Source organism: Eptatretus burgeri, chromosome 13 (assembly GCF_056783735.1).
Source record: "Eptatretus burgeri isolate ZD-2024b chromosome 13, Ebu_testis_v1, whole genome shotgun sequence".
NCBI lineage: Eukaryota > Metazoa > Chordata > Myxini > Myxiniformes > Myxinidae > Eptatretus > Eptatretus burgeri.
Window position 1 is genome coordinate 64,019,162 of NC_140973.1, and position 12,274 is coordinate 64,031,435.

The following is a 12,274-nucleotide window of genomic DNA, read 5'->3' on the forward strand; positions in this document are numbered from 1 at the left end:
CAGCCCGAATGAATCACATTTATTCCCTCTAAACAACGGGTTTGGGGCTAACTACATATGTACTTAAGAGATACCTCACCTACGGGACCTGAATGGTGGTTTGCGAATTTCCACAGCCGTAAAAATATATATATATATATATATATATATATATATATATATATATATATATATATATATATATATATACACAGAAAAACACACACACACACACACACACACACACACACACACACACACACACACACACACACACACACACACATACACACACGCTGTGTAAGTTTCAATCTGATATCATGAAAGATTCTTCAGGCTTTGCAACAATAAAATCACAAAAGTATCCCATTTGATTACAATGGGAGTGAAATTGTTGACATGGACACCGTTTTCTCTTTGCCATGTGGGACATTTCCCTGTGTCCTATGTCACTAACCAATATGAGCAGAACCTGAAAAACAAAAAAGAAAGAGAAAATGAATCAATTATATTTTGCACTCTCTTCGCTTGGTAATGAGGTGGTTTACCAATAGGGGGGGCGATGGGGGGGCTTTTGTTTATGACTGTTGACCCTCAAGTGTTATTGCAGAAGGCTTTCAGACAGAAGATCTAATGGGGTTTATAGGGTCCTTAAGGGACGAAAGGGTCTTATGAGTCCTACAGGTTTTAAGGGTCTTTGGGTTATAAATGGTCTCAACTGAAGGGTCTTAAGGGTCTAATGGGTATGAAAGGGTCTTAGGGTTCTAAAGGATGTAAAGGGTATAAAGGGTCTTTAAAGGTCCAAAGGGTATAAAAGGTCAAAAATGGTCTCAAAGGTGGAAGGGCTCAAACGGTCTACATGTCTAAAAGGTACGTTCCAATAGTTTGTAATTAACAGACATAATTAAGAGTATAGTCAATGTCAAATAATAAGGAATTAAGACGTACTCACGTTCAAACAGTACGTAATTAATAGACATACTCACAGGGGTCGAGCAAGATTTAGCCTCAATGAGGGTTCACCATCCACCCATGTTTATCAGTTTTATATACAGTATATACATATGTAGATTTCAAGTGAATCGGTTGAAAATTGACGATTTATGTGATTCTTTGTTGGACAGAATTGACCGAATAGTTTGTGGTTGTATTATTTTTTGACCTTTGATCTTTTGACCTCAAAAATAATAGCCTTCCAGCTTGTCACTACCTTTACTAGGTCACAAAGTTTTATGACGATCAGAGTAGAAATGTGACATGTGGGCTACTGACATACAAACAAACAAACAAACAAACAAACAGACAGACAGACAGACAGACAGACAGACAGACAGACAGACAGAATAACAGACCAGACCAACCAATATATTTGCGAATCTTTGATTTCACAAGGAACAAACAGACAGACGCAATCAGACAAAGAGAGGTAATTAATATACAAAGGTTCCACAGTCATCAAATCGATGTTAAAACAACAAATAACAGTGCTCTGGCTGATCGGCGTGGAGAAGGGATGAGCTTGTCTCATGTGTTGGAACTTATACAGTTCTACATCACACTGAAAGGCAAATTCTTTGTTGGGAATCAAACCAATTGCGTTTCATTATTTATATTCCATATGCAGAATGGAAATTAATATAAAAAGGTTGCACGGTCTCAATTGGACGACACTGAGTGTAAGTAGTCATCATACGATCCCACATGACCTTGAGCAAGGAAATTAGGCCATTTGGCCCATCGTTGCAATGTTGCACTCCCATGTTAATTTTTCTTACAGCTCCAACCATCAATGTTCTTGATGTTTTGCTGAAGTGGAAGTCTCTGTTGCTCTTGCTCACTCTCTCTCTCAGTTGCTCTTGCTCACCCTCTCTCTGTTCTATTCACCCTCTCATTTGCTCAAGGTCATCTGCCATCTGCTTGGAAATCATCAAACATCACTGCCCTGCATAAAAAAGGTGCAAAAACAGATCCCTGTAACTACAGACCAATCAGCCTTCTCCCAATCATCAGCAAAGTTATGGAATCCATCATCGCTTCAGACATTAAATCCTTCCTCTTCTCCAATGGCTTGATTTCCAATCATCAATTTGGATTCAGATCAGGTCATTCTACCCTGGATATGCTGCTTCTGCTCTCCCAACAATGGATGGAGGTACTAGATGCCAGTCATGAAATCACAGCCATATCCCTAAACCTATCGCTTGCTTTTGACATGGTCTGGCACCGTGCCCTGCTCACCAAACTCTCTTATTATGGTATCCAAGGACATCTCCACTCATGGCTCGCTGACTTCCTCTCCTGTCGCAGCCAACGTGTGTCCCTGAATTGAGTTCTCTCATCCCCTCTTCCTGTCCAGGCTGGAGTTCCTCAAGGTAGCGTTCTGGGCCCTGTTCTTTTTCTGCTTTTCATCAATGATCTCTCTGACTCTCTGGAAAATCCTCTTTATCTCTTTGCTGATGACTCCACCCTCTGCCATCCCTCAGATCGGTAGGCAGCAGCCGCGACACTGCCTCGGTAGGAAAGCAGTGTCGTGTAAGGACCTAAAAGTCCCTGTAATGTCCATCTTGTTTTACCCATGTACCCCGCCCCATCACTCTCCCTTCCACAGATCTCCTAATGTCTCTGTTCCCCACTGATTTTTTTTCCTTCCCTCTCCCACCCCTCTTATTTCCTGCTCCCCTTGTTGTATGCTCTGTGTGTTAGCTCTCATACGAGCCTCGACAATGTGTACTAAAAAACAACCCCATCTTGATCGGGTGACCTAACTTATCTGTCTGTGAGCAGGATATCTCAAGCTTTAAAGTTTAGGGGCTGCTTGATTTTTTTTTTGGTAGAATACGTCTACGCTCTTGGGACAGCGAGGTGACGGAAGGAAGAAAATAACGCAGCATCTGTGGGGTAGTGGGACAACAAGTGTATCCAACAAGGGGATGAACTAAAAGAAGGAGAGAGAAGAGGGAAGGAAACCAAGCAACCTGCAAGTAGATGGGGAGAGGTGGATGGAGGTGGGGGTTAATGAGGTTAGAAAAACATGGTTGGGGATGGAGGATGACCACGTTGCCATTTTTATTGTCTCCATCAAGATACAACGTCCTTGTCATTCATGAGGTGCACACAAAATGTCTCTTCATTCCTCAGAACTTTAGTCTGTGCTGAAAAAAGAAGAAAAAGAAACAAAAGAATGATCTTGGTGTTTATTTGCAGAAAAATCGGTTGAGGATCTATCAACACTATACGCTCTGAAACAATTAATTGTTCCTTTCATTTTAGGGTGGCATCAGTTTGATACTCATGCCATCTCTCGTGAGGCGATCATAACAACCGAATGAAGGCAGGTCCACATACGCGTACACTAGCCTGTTGAGCAGGTCGGGCGAGGCAATTTCAAAATACCATAATAAAAAAATGGTAAATGTCAAACAAATGTCAATCCAACTGAAGCAGTACTTCCCTCCTCCCTCCCCTCCTCCCCCACCCTCTCTCACCCTCCCCACAAAAACCCAAAATATGCTGTATCCTCCAGGTACAGTTTACAATGTACAGTACAGTATATGCTGTACAGTTTTGTATGTGCTATATGCTCCAGGTACAGTACAGTATATGCTATATGCTCCAGGTACAGTTTTCAATGTACAGTACAGTATATACTGTACAGTATAGTATATGCTATATGCTCCAGGTACAGTATATGCTACATATCCTAGTTTATGTACAGTATATGCTAGTATATGTACAGTATATGCTATATGCTCCAGGTATAGTATATGCTCCAGGTACAGTAAAGTATATGCTGGTATATTTACAGTATATGCTATACGCTCCAGGTACAGTATATGCTCCAGGTACAGTACAGTAATATGCTAGTATATTTACAGTACATGCTATATGCTCCAGGTACAGTATATGCTCCAGGTACAGTACAGTATATGCTAGTATATTTACAGTATATGCTATACGCTCCAGGTACAGTATATGCTCCAGGTACAGTACAGTATATGCTAGTATATTTACAGTACATGCTATATGCTCCAGGTACAGTATATGCTCCAGGCACAGTACAGTATATGCTAGTATATTTACAGTATATGCTATATGCTCCAGGTACAGTACAGTATATGCTAGTATATTTAAAGGTATATGCTATATGCTCCAGGTACAGTTTTCAATGTACTGTACAGTATAGTATATGCTATATGCTCCAGGTACAGTACAGTCTATGCTGTACCCTCCAATCTCATTCGTCCCTCCAGGTTTTCAAGACAGCTGTTCACCACCATCTCAGATCTTCCCCAATCCAAAACCATGATCTTTCCCACCCTCGTTATCCCCATCCAAATCCCTCCTCCTTCCAATTTTCCAGTTTTCCCTCCTTGGAGTTTCCTTCTGTATCCATCTTGTCCACCTCATGCATGTGTGTTTTGCGTCCGTTTTTGTTTGTTACGCCCTGATCCGTTCAGTGTACTAGCTCTTCCACAAGCCTTGACTAGCTGTGCAAAAAAAAAACAACATTCTACATCAACAAGAAATTATGAAAAAAAAGAAGGCCGGATAGTTAACCCATTGCAAAAAACTAAGCACAACACCCTGTTGAGGTAATGCCACTGCAGTGGTTAATTCGATCCAAGTTCAAGCATCCATCTGAGGCAATGCCCGTTGCTGAGTCAGTTGAGACAGAGATGATGGATTGCAGTGGGATGGGGTGGGTGGAGATTTGCAGCTTGGGAAGATGTGTGGAAGATGTGGAGGAGGGGTTGGTGGGCGGTGGGTATGTCATCAGCACTCCAACCCAATGCTGTAGGGTCGGACCAGTGATCACACACAGTCAGACCGGTGATCCCTTCTTACCGGCCAGGCCTCTGACACGGCATGATCAGAGGTGTCATCACACTCCTCTGATAATGCAGGGTCAGAGGCCTGGCTGGTAAGAAGGAAATGTTCAAAGGAGGCCTATGTGGCATGAGGTCTGCTTTCCAACATTCAGATTACCTGTCAGTACCAAGAACCAACAGCCCAGCAAAAACAAAACAAGAAACACGCTTTTCGACCGACCAATGAAAAGCAACCGATAAGTTTCTAAGAGCCAATCACGATGCCATCTGTCGGAAAGCAGTGCCAGCTGGGTTCCAGGTCACAAACTCTGAGTGTTGCCAAGTGCCACACCCCTGTGGGATGTGCCCGGAGGGTGCGTCGATCCTGCCAATGCAACGCTCCTCATAGGCGATGCACAAACAAGTCCCAAAAGCATGCTGCCTGATGGCTTGTTTGTGACAGTTCGTGGTTGAAAACAAAAAAACAAATCTCTTTCAGAAATAAAACCTCCCATCACAACTAACACAGAAACAAACAGACCAAAAATATGGCTTCTTGCCGATTGGTGCATGCAACGTTTTACTTCTCCACGAGTCACAAATCTGATGAATGTGTTATTACCCTCATCGAAGGAGAGGGTATTGCATTTGGGTCCATTTGCCTGTCTCTGTCTGTCTGTCTGTCTGTTTGTTTGTCCGCACAGGACTTTTGTGTTTTTCTCCGAAACCGTTTGTCAGATTGAGACAAAATTTTCACCAAAGGAGCGACTACCCGTGTAGCATGTTTTTATGATAATTATGATGTCATGGGACACGTGGTGTGGCAGACGTGTTGGAAAACTGAAAAACTTTGGACCTCTGTATCTCTGAAACCGCACGAAGGAAAAAATTGAAACTTGGCACAGAGCAAGTACTCCTCATGGGGAATAAGGGGCGTTTTTGTGACTCATAGGTGCCTTCGTCATAATTGCATATGTAGAACGCTACATCTGATCAGTATGAAAGTTTTTTAGGGTCATCTCGGGATAAAATGGTCCACAGAAAACAACTTGATGATGTCATCGGTCATGTTATTCAGCAGCCATTTTAAAAATTTTTTAAATCTTCAAAAATCTTCTTCTCTGAAGTGGCTGAACAGATCGAGGCGAATCTTTACAACTATGAGTTTATCCATGAGAAACAAAAGGTTCACACACATGACATCATAAGTCACATGGTTTGGCAGCCATATTGGATTGAAGAAAAATATTAAATAATGTTTTCTCTGGAACCGCTTTATCAATCAAAGTGAAACTTCACAATTATGATCTTGTAGTGATGGGGAATATGTTTCAAATTTCAACCTGATCGGACGCACGGTCTGGCAGCCAGAATTGTTTACTTTTTTGATCTGGGTTCTTTTTGCTTTGTTGATTTTTTTATTTTTGAATAAGGATCACTTGGCTATGCCTGGATGGGTTTGAGGGTAGAGGAGTAGCAGCTGAAATGTGAATCCTCTCCAGGTTCCTCCTGATAACGTCATCTTTGCTTTTGCTTGTTCAGGTTTCTTCTGATGACTCCAATGCAGACTGTACACCTATTTGGTCTTCCATTGGATTTGAATTGAATTTATTTTAATTCCATTCTAAATTCAATTGAATAATGAATAATTTAAAAAAAAACGTCATGGGTCAGGGTCAGGTGTCCGATCAGAGCGGGGTTGCATCAAAGCGGGACATCTTGGTACCTGGTCATCACTGCCAGCAGTTATAATTATGTCTCTTATTAATTATGTAACACAGCAGTACACAAACACCAAACAAAATACACCGCACAAAACTACACAAACAAGTCCTGGTGAGGGTCTGCAATCTCTGATAGTTCTTTTTCTTGTTATGTTTTGTAAATATGAAGAGTTCCCAGGCAACAGAAAATGGATTCATAAAGGGAGAAACATATCTTCTGTAGGTATCCCTGTCCCGTTTAACCCACATTTCCTAAGCAAGTGACACATGAACTTTGGCACACCAAACAATTCAATCTCACCCTGACACGTGTGTTCAATGAACTATAGACGTTAGCACTTCCCTTCCTCTGTAGTGAGTCTATATTTATGCAACACCACCACTCCCCCAAGTCCCTTTGCATTCAACTGTCAGCATAAATCAAACATCAACCAGGCGAGCAAAAACATGCCTGACAGGCAGCATGTGGAAAAGAATAAACAAGTACAAGGACTGCAAACATGTTTATTCAAAATTGAAGGTCAAGCCATTTAAACAAAAATGCAGTGATGGTATTACTGTGATATGGAAGAGAACTTGTCTTACTGCCGAAGGGTAGCGTTGGTATGTGTCGGCGGACAGGTAGAACAATGAAAGGAATCAATGTGACATTGATCGAGGTATCTTAATCGGACCTCTTTTGCTCCAATGAAGAGTGAATGCCCAAAATGGACCTCTTTTACTCCGACGAAGGGCTAATGCCCGAAATTTACCTCTTTTGCTCTGTCGAAGGGCTAATGCCCGAAATTGAGCTTTTTTTCTGCAATGAAGGGTTAATGCCCGAAATGGACCAGCTTGTTCTGACGAAAGGTTAACGCCTGAAAAGGATGTCTTTTGCTCCAATGAATGGTGAATGACTAAAATGTGCCTCTTTTGCTCCAATGAAGGCTCATAATGCCTGAAATGGACGACTGCATTTTGTTCCAACGAAGGGTTCATGGCCAAAATTGAGCTATTTTGCTCAAACAAACAGTTAACACCTGAAACGGGCCTCTTCTGCTCTGACAAAGGGTTAACGATCAAAACAAATATCTTGCTCCAATGAAGGGTTAATGGCCAAAATGGACTATTTTGCTCCGATGAAGGGTTAACGCCTGAACCGAACCTCTTTTGCTTAAGCTTCTCCCTGCTTTCCAGGGCGGTAAGCATACCTCAAATAAACGTTGTTGATTCCATCCATTATGTGACAATATGCTCTGGAATTATAATACAGTTCATCCTGCGTTTAATGCTCCGATTTTAAACTTTATCTTTTTACAGTGATCCGAAATATTAGCCTGATAAACCAGGAAGCCCAACGGTGACACAGAAGGAGCTACAAGCGGTGTAGCAAAGAAATGACCCGAGATTAACAAGTGCTATTCACACCATTGAAGAGGAGCCAAGTGCCAAATCTGTGTCTGTACAGAACATTGATTCATGGAACAATCTGATGCAATAAAGCATCAGATTGTTGCTTTATATGAGACATGCTGATGCTATAAAGAATGTGGAGGAGGATGAAATCCCACAGATACAGTCATCATCAAAGGCGTTGCAGTACATCTGCGACAGGAAAAAAAAAACCCCAAAAACTTAAGATGCTATTATGTTGAAAGACAAAGGTCTCCATGAACCTGCCATGGAAGATACTTACAGGAAGTCAGAGATGTGCACCAAGAAAATCAACAAGATATAAGGCAGTGTACATCTTCTGAGAGAAACAAAGAAAGTACATACTTTAAAGGACAAAACAACACTTGACCATTAATGTGCACTATCTTGTGTGCTGACACAAGGGTGAGAAATGAAGCAACCAGACAAATAGAGGAAAGAATCCCAGCAATTGTTGGCAGAAATATAGAGGCTGCTGAAGCTCATTATCACAAAACATGCTATTCTTTGTTCACCAAAAGTGAAGTGACAATCAACAGTGATACAGACATGGATGATACCGATCCAGATGTCATACAGAGTATGCACATTGGGAGAACATGAAATATCAAGAACTCTTTTCATATACCCTGAAATGATCTTCATCCTGAAGCCTGGTGTTGGCTTAGTGGTTAGGGTGGCGGCTTTGGATCCTCGGGTCCTGATTCATGCCCCGTTGGCCGCTGAATTAATACACCAGGAGGTTGACTCAGCCTGTCATCCTTCCGAGGTCGGCAAAATGAGTACCAGTGTACTGGTAAGGGGGACACTGCATCAGCGGCACAGCCACGTCCCAACCAATGATGCAACCAGCAGCCACAGGCTGCATTCAATAGAGATAAAGAGATAAAGAGATAAAGAGATAGAGATAGATAGATAGAGATAGAGAGAGAAAGAGAGAAAGAGAGAAAGAGAGAAAGAGAGAAAGAGAGAAAGAGAGAAAGAGAGAAAGAGAGAAAGAGAGAAAGAGAGAAAGAGAGAAAGAGAGAAAGAGAGAAAGAGAGAAAGAGAGAAAGAGAGATAGAGACAGAGAGAGAAAGAGGGACAGAGAGAAAGAGAGAAAGAGAGAAAGAGAGAAAGAGAGAAAGAGAGAAAGAGAGAAAGAGAGAAAGAGAGAAAGAGAGAAAGAGAGAAAGAGAGAAAGAGAGAAAGAGAGAAAGAGAGAAAGAGAGAAAGAGAGAAAGAGAAGAAAGAGAAAGAGAAAGAGAGAAAGAGAGAAAGAGAGAAAGAGGAGAAAGAGAAAGAGAGAAAGAGAGAAAGAGAGAAAGAGAGAAAGAGAGAAAGAGAGAAAGAGAGAAAGAGAAGAAAGAGAAGAAAGAGAAAGAGAAAGAGAAAGAGAGAGAAAGAGAAAGAGAAAGAGATAGAGAGATAGAGAGATAGAGAGATAGAGAGATAGAGAGATAGAGAGATAGAGATAGAGATAGAGATAGAGATAGAGATATAGAGATAGAGAGAGAGAGAGAGAGAGAAAAAGAAAAAGAAAAAGAAAAAGAGAAAGAGATAGAGAAAGAGAAAGAGATCTTCATCCTGGTGTCATATCAATGACTTAGTGTACAGTGCTGATCCTAAACGCTGATCAGGCAGATCTGGTCAGTCTTGTTGACTGGAAAAGTATCATCACAAGATGTGCTTGATGATCTGTTCAAAGCACACCAAGTAGCAGAACAGGTTGTCCCAGGACTTCAAAAATAATTGTCTTGAAAGTGATCCTCCTTCTTTGAAACTCCATGACAAGATATCCAAATTGGCATTGAAAAATCTTGTTTAATATTACCAACAAAAATAATTTCAAAAATACCAGAAGTCCAATTCAAAGCAGCCAAAACATTTTTTTGGACACATGAAAAACAATGCCCGGAGTAAAGAGATGGATCTTAGAGAAGTACAAGCATACCCACAAGGTTTCCATGGGCGTTGCCAATATTTCATGGAGATCTATGGAAGACCAACAAGGTTGGGTTGAAGACCAACAAGGTTGTACATATATATATATATATATATATATATATATATATATATATATATATATATATATATATATATATATATATATATATATATATATATATATATATTGTTACGGCTGCGGAAATTCGCAATACATCATAAAGGGTCCTCAGATCAGTTATGACACTAAGTTCATGTGTAGTTAGTCCACACCTGTTGTTTGGATGGAATATGTGTGATTCATCCAGGCTGCGACGCTTTGAGTTAGCCATTTTTCTTTCTCTATCGTTATTTTGGACCATCAAGCTGCCACCAACCCAAACACCACCACCTTCGCCTCTTTACCTCCACAACTCCATCCCGCAAACATCGCTTCACCGCCATTCCCAAACGACGCCCGCCAACAACCAAACCACCACAGCAAACCCCCCACCACCTTCGCCTTTCTCCTTCCACAACCAACAACCACACCACCTGTCAACACCGAACGTCGTGCTGTCCAGGGCCCGTTCGGTGATTCTTGCCGAACGCGTCAAGCCACGAGTGCACATGGATCCTTTTAGGAGGAGAAGCGGATCAGGAAGGCTTCACGCCCCTTTTCTCCCATCCAATGACTGAGCATCGGGTGGCATGGCCCCGTCTCCGAACCCGCTGTGAATGCGCTCCTTTTAGGAGGGAATTCGGATCAGGAGAGGCTCACGCCCCTTTTTGCCCGACCAATGGCTAAACCTCGGGTGGCGTGGCCCCGCCTCCAAGCGCGTTTTGATCCGCGAATCTGCATACAAGCTCCTCCTCCGGTCTACAAATACGCGAGCACAACGCAGCTCATGGGTGCAGAAAGTGGCGCTAGTCGGAAGTCGTGGAGTCTGAGAGGTTGGCGTTGTGGGGATCGGACAGCGAAGGGGACGGAGCTTGGAGTTGAGGTCGATGGACGAGTCGCGGCATGAAGCAGGGACGCGGAAGAGGGCTCAAGGGCGAGAGTTCGCCGGAGTGGGTGCGGTCCCAAGGCCCCGCCAGCGGGACGGAGCGTCCGCCATTCCCCTCTTTCCACCCCGAGCATCTACAATTTCCCCCATCCGCGCTGAGATAGCGCCGGTAACTCCGTCCGTTCCCTGCCCCAACCGTGGTATCGACCGACCAACACGTGCCTGCGCAACGCACACCAAAGGAGCTCACCGACCATACCAGGGGCACGGAGTCAGGCGCGTTACGCGGACATTGCGGCTAGCCCGCCATCGCGCCACGAGGGCGCGGGTAAGACCCCTTCGGTCTCGTGGACCTGGCCGATCACCCAGGTCCCACGTTCATTTGGTCCACGGACCTGTCTGCCTCCTTGCCTCTGAAGGTGGCTTGTATTTTCTTTGCTTTTGGTGTAAATGTGTGTGTGTGGCGCCAGTCTTTTAAGTAAACCCGTATAAGTGCTTGTACATTGCTTTATTCGGTTGTGGCTCTGCGTTGCTTTTATTGTTTTGACTGTTATATGTGCATTCTTGCTATAACTGTAAATACGTGCTTGTCTGAGTGTGAATTAAAAGTGCTTGTCAAACTGTTTCCCATTTCGTTGCGTCCTTTCCTCTGGTTGACATTTCCATCTTGCATCATGTAAGGGATTGGTAGTGGGTGTAGACACCCAATAAATAATCTGAACCGTCGAGGTCGACGATAACTCCGCTCGGTCATCTCTGCAGCACGGAACGAGCCGCTTAAGCGGTTCGTGTCCGAAGTCGACTTGCGGCGTGGTACAACTCCTCGGTACGCTACCCGCGCGGGTACTTAGGTATACCGACATTCGGCGATTCACTCTATTTCGCGCGGGTAGAATGCGGACTGGGTTGTGGTGAGGTTAAACCCCCACCCGTGACTGGCTCCTGGCGGTAGTTCCAGGAGGGTAACGACTGAATTGTCCGTTCCGGTGGGCGACGCGTCGCGATTCGAGTTACGTGGCCGATCGCACGCTGGGCGGGCGAAATTCGTAACAATATATATATATATATATATATATATATATATATATATATATATATATATATATATATATATATATATATATATATATATATATATATATATATATATATATATATATATATATATATATATATATATATATATATATATATATATAAATATATATATATATATATATATATATATATATATATATATATATATATATATATATATATATATATATATATATATATATACAGTAGACTAGGCGTAAGTCGTCACCATCGGGACTGAGAAAAAAGTGAAGACTTAGAAATGTGACGACTTACGCATATGCGAACATTCATGATGACTGTGGGGTGAAGGATGAAGTCGCGCGTGGCCTGGACACATATGTGTGAGAGCCGGCTATTG

General features: G+C 42.5%; 1 protein-coding gene and 1 long non-coding RNA gene across 4 annotated transcripts in view; one reads left to right on the plus strand and one right to left on the minus strand.

Moving 5' to 3' along the window:
- C2CD3 (C2 domain containing 3 centriole elongation regulator) overlaps positions 1-12,274 on the minus strand; it is a 107,209-nt gene that overhangs the window by 12,642 nt on the left and 82,293 nt on the right. For 2 of the 3 annotated variants that reach the window (XM_085852795.1, XM_085852792.1), the window contains one exon: positions 358-451. The exons of the other annotated variant lie outside the window; for it this stretch is intronic. In XM_085852795.1, coding sequence (XP_085708921.1) covers positions 358-451 — 94 coding nt within the window. The remainder of the gene's footprint in view (positions 1-357; positions 452-12,274) is intronic. 3 annotated transcript variants of the gene reach the window in all.
- LOC147014653 (uncharacterized) lies at positions 3,468-4,159 on the plus strand. The gene is made up of 3 exons (XR_015050849.1): positions 3,468-3,565; positions 3,892-3,942; positions 4,081-4,159. It is a non-coding gene; the product is annotated as an uncharacterized LOC147014653 (long non-coding RNA).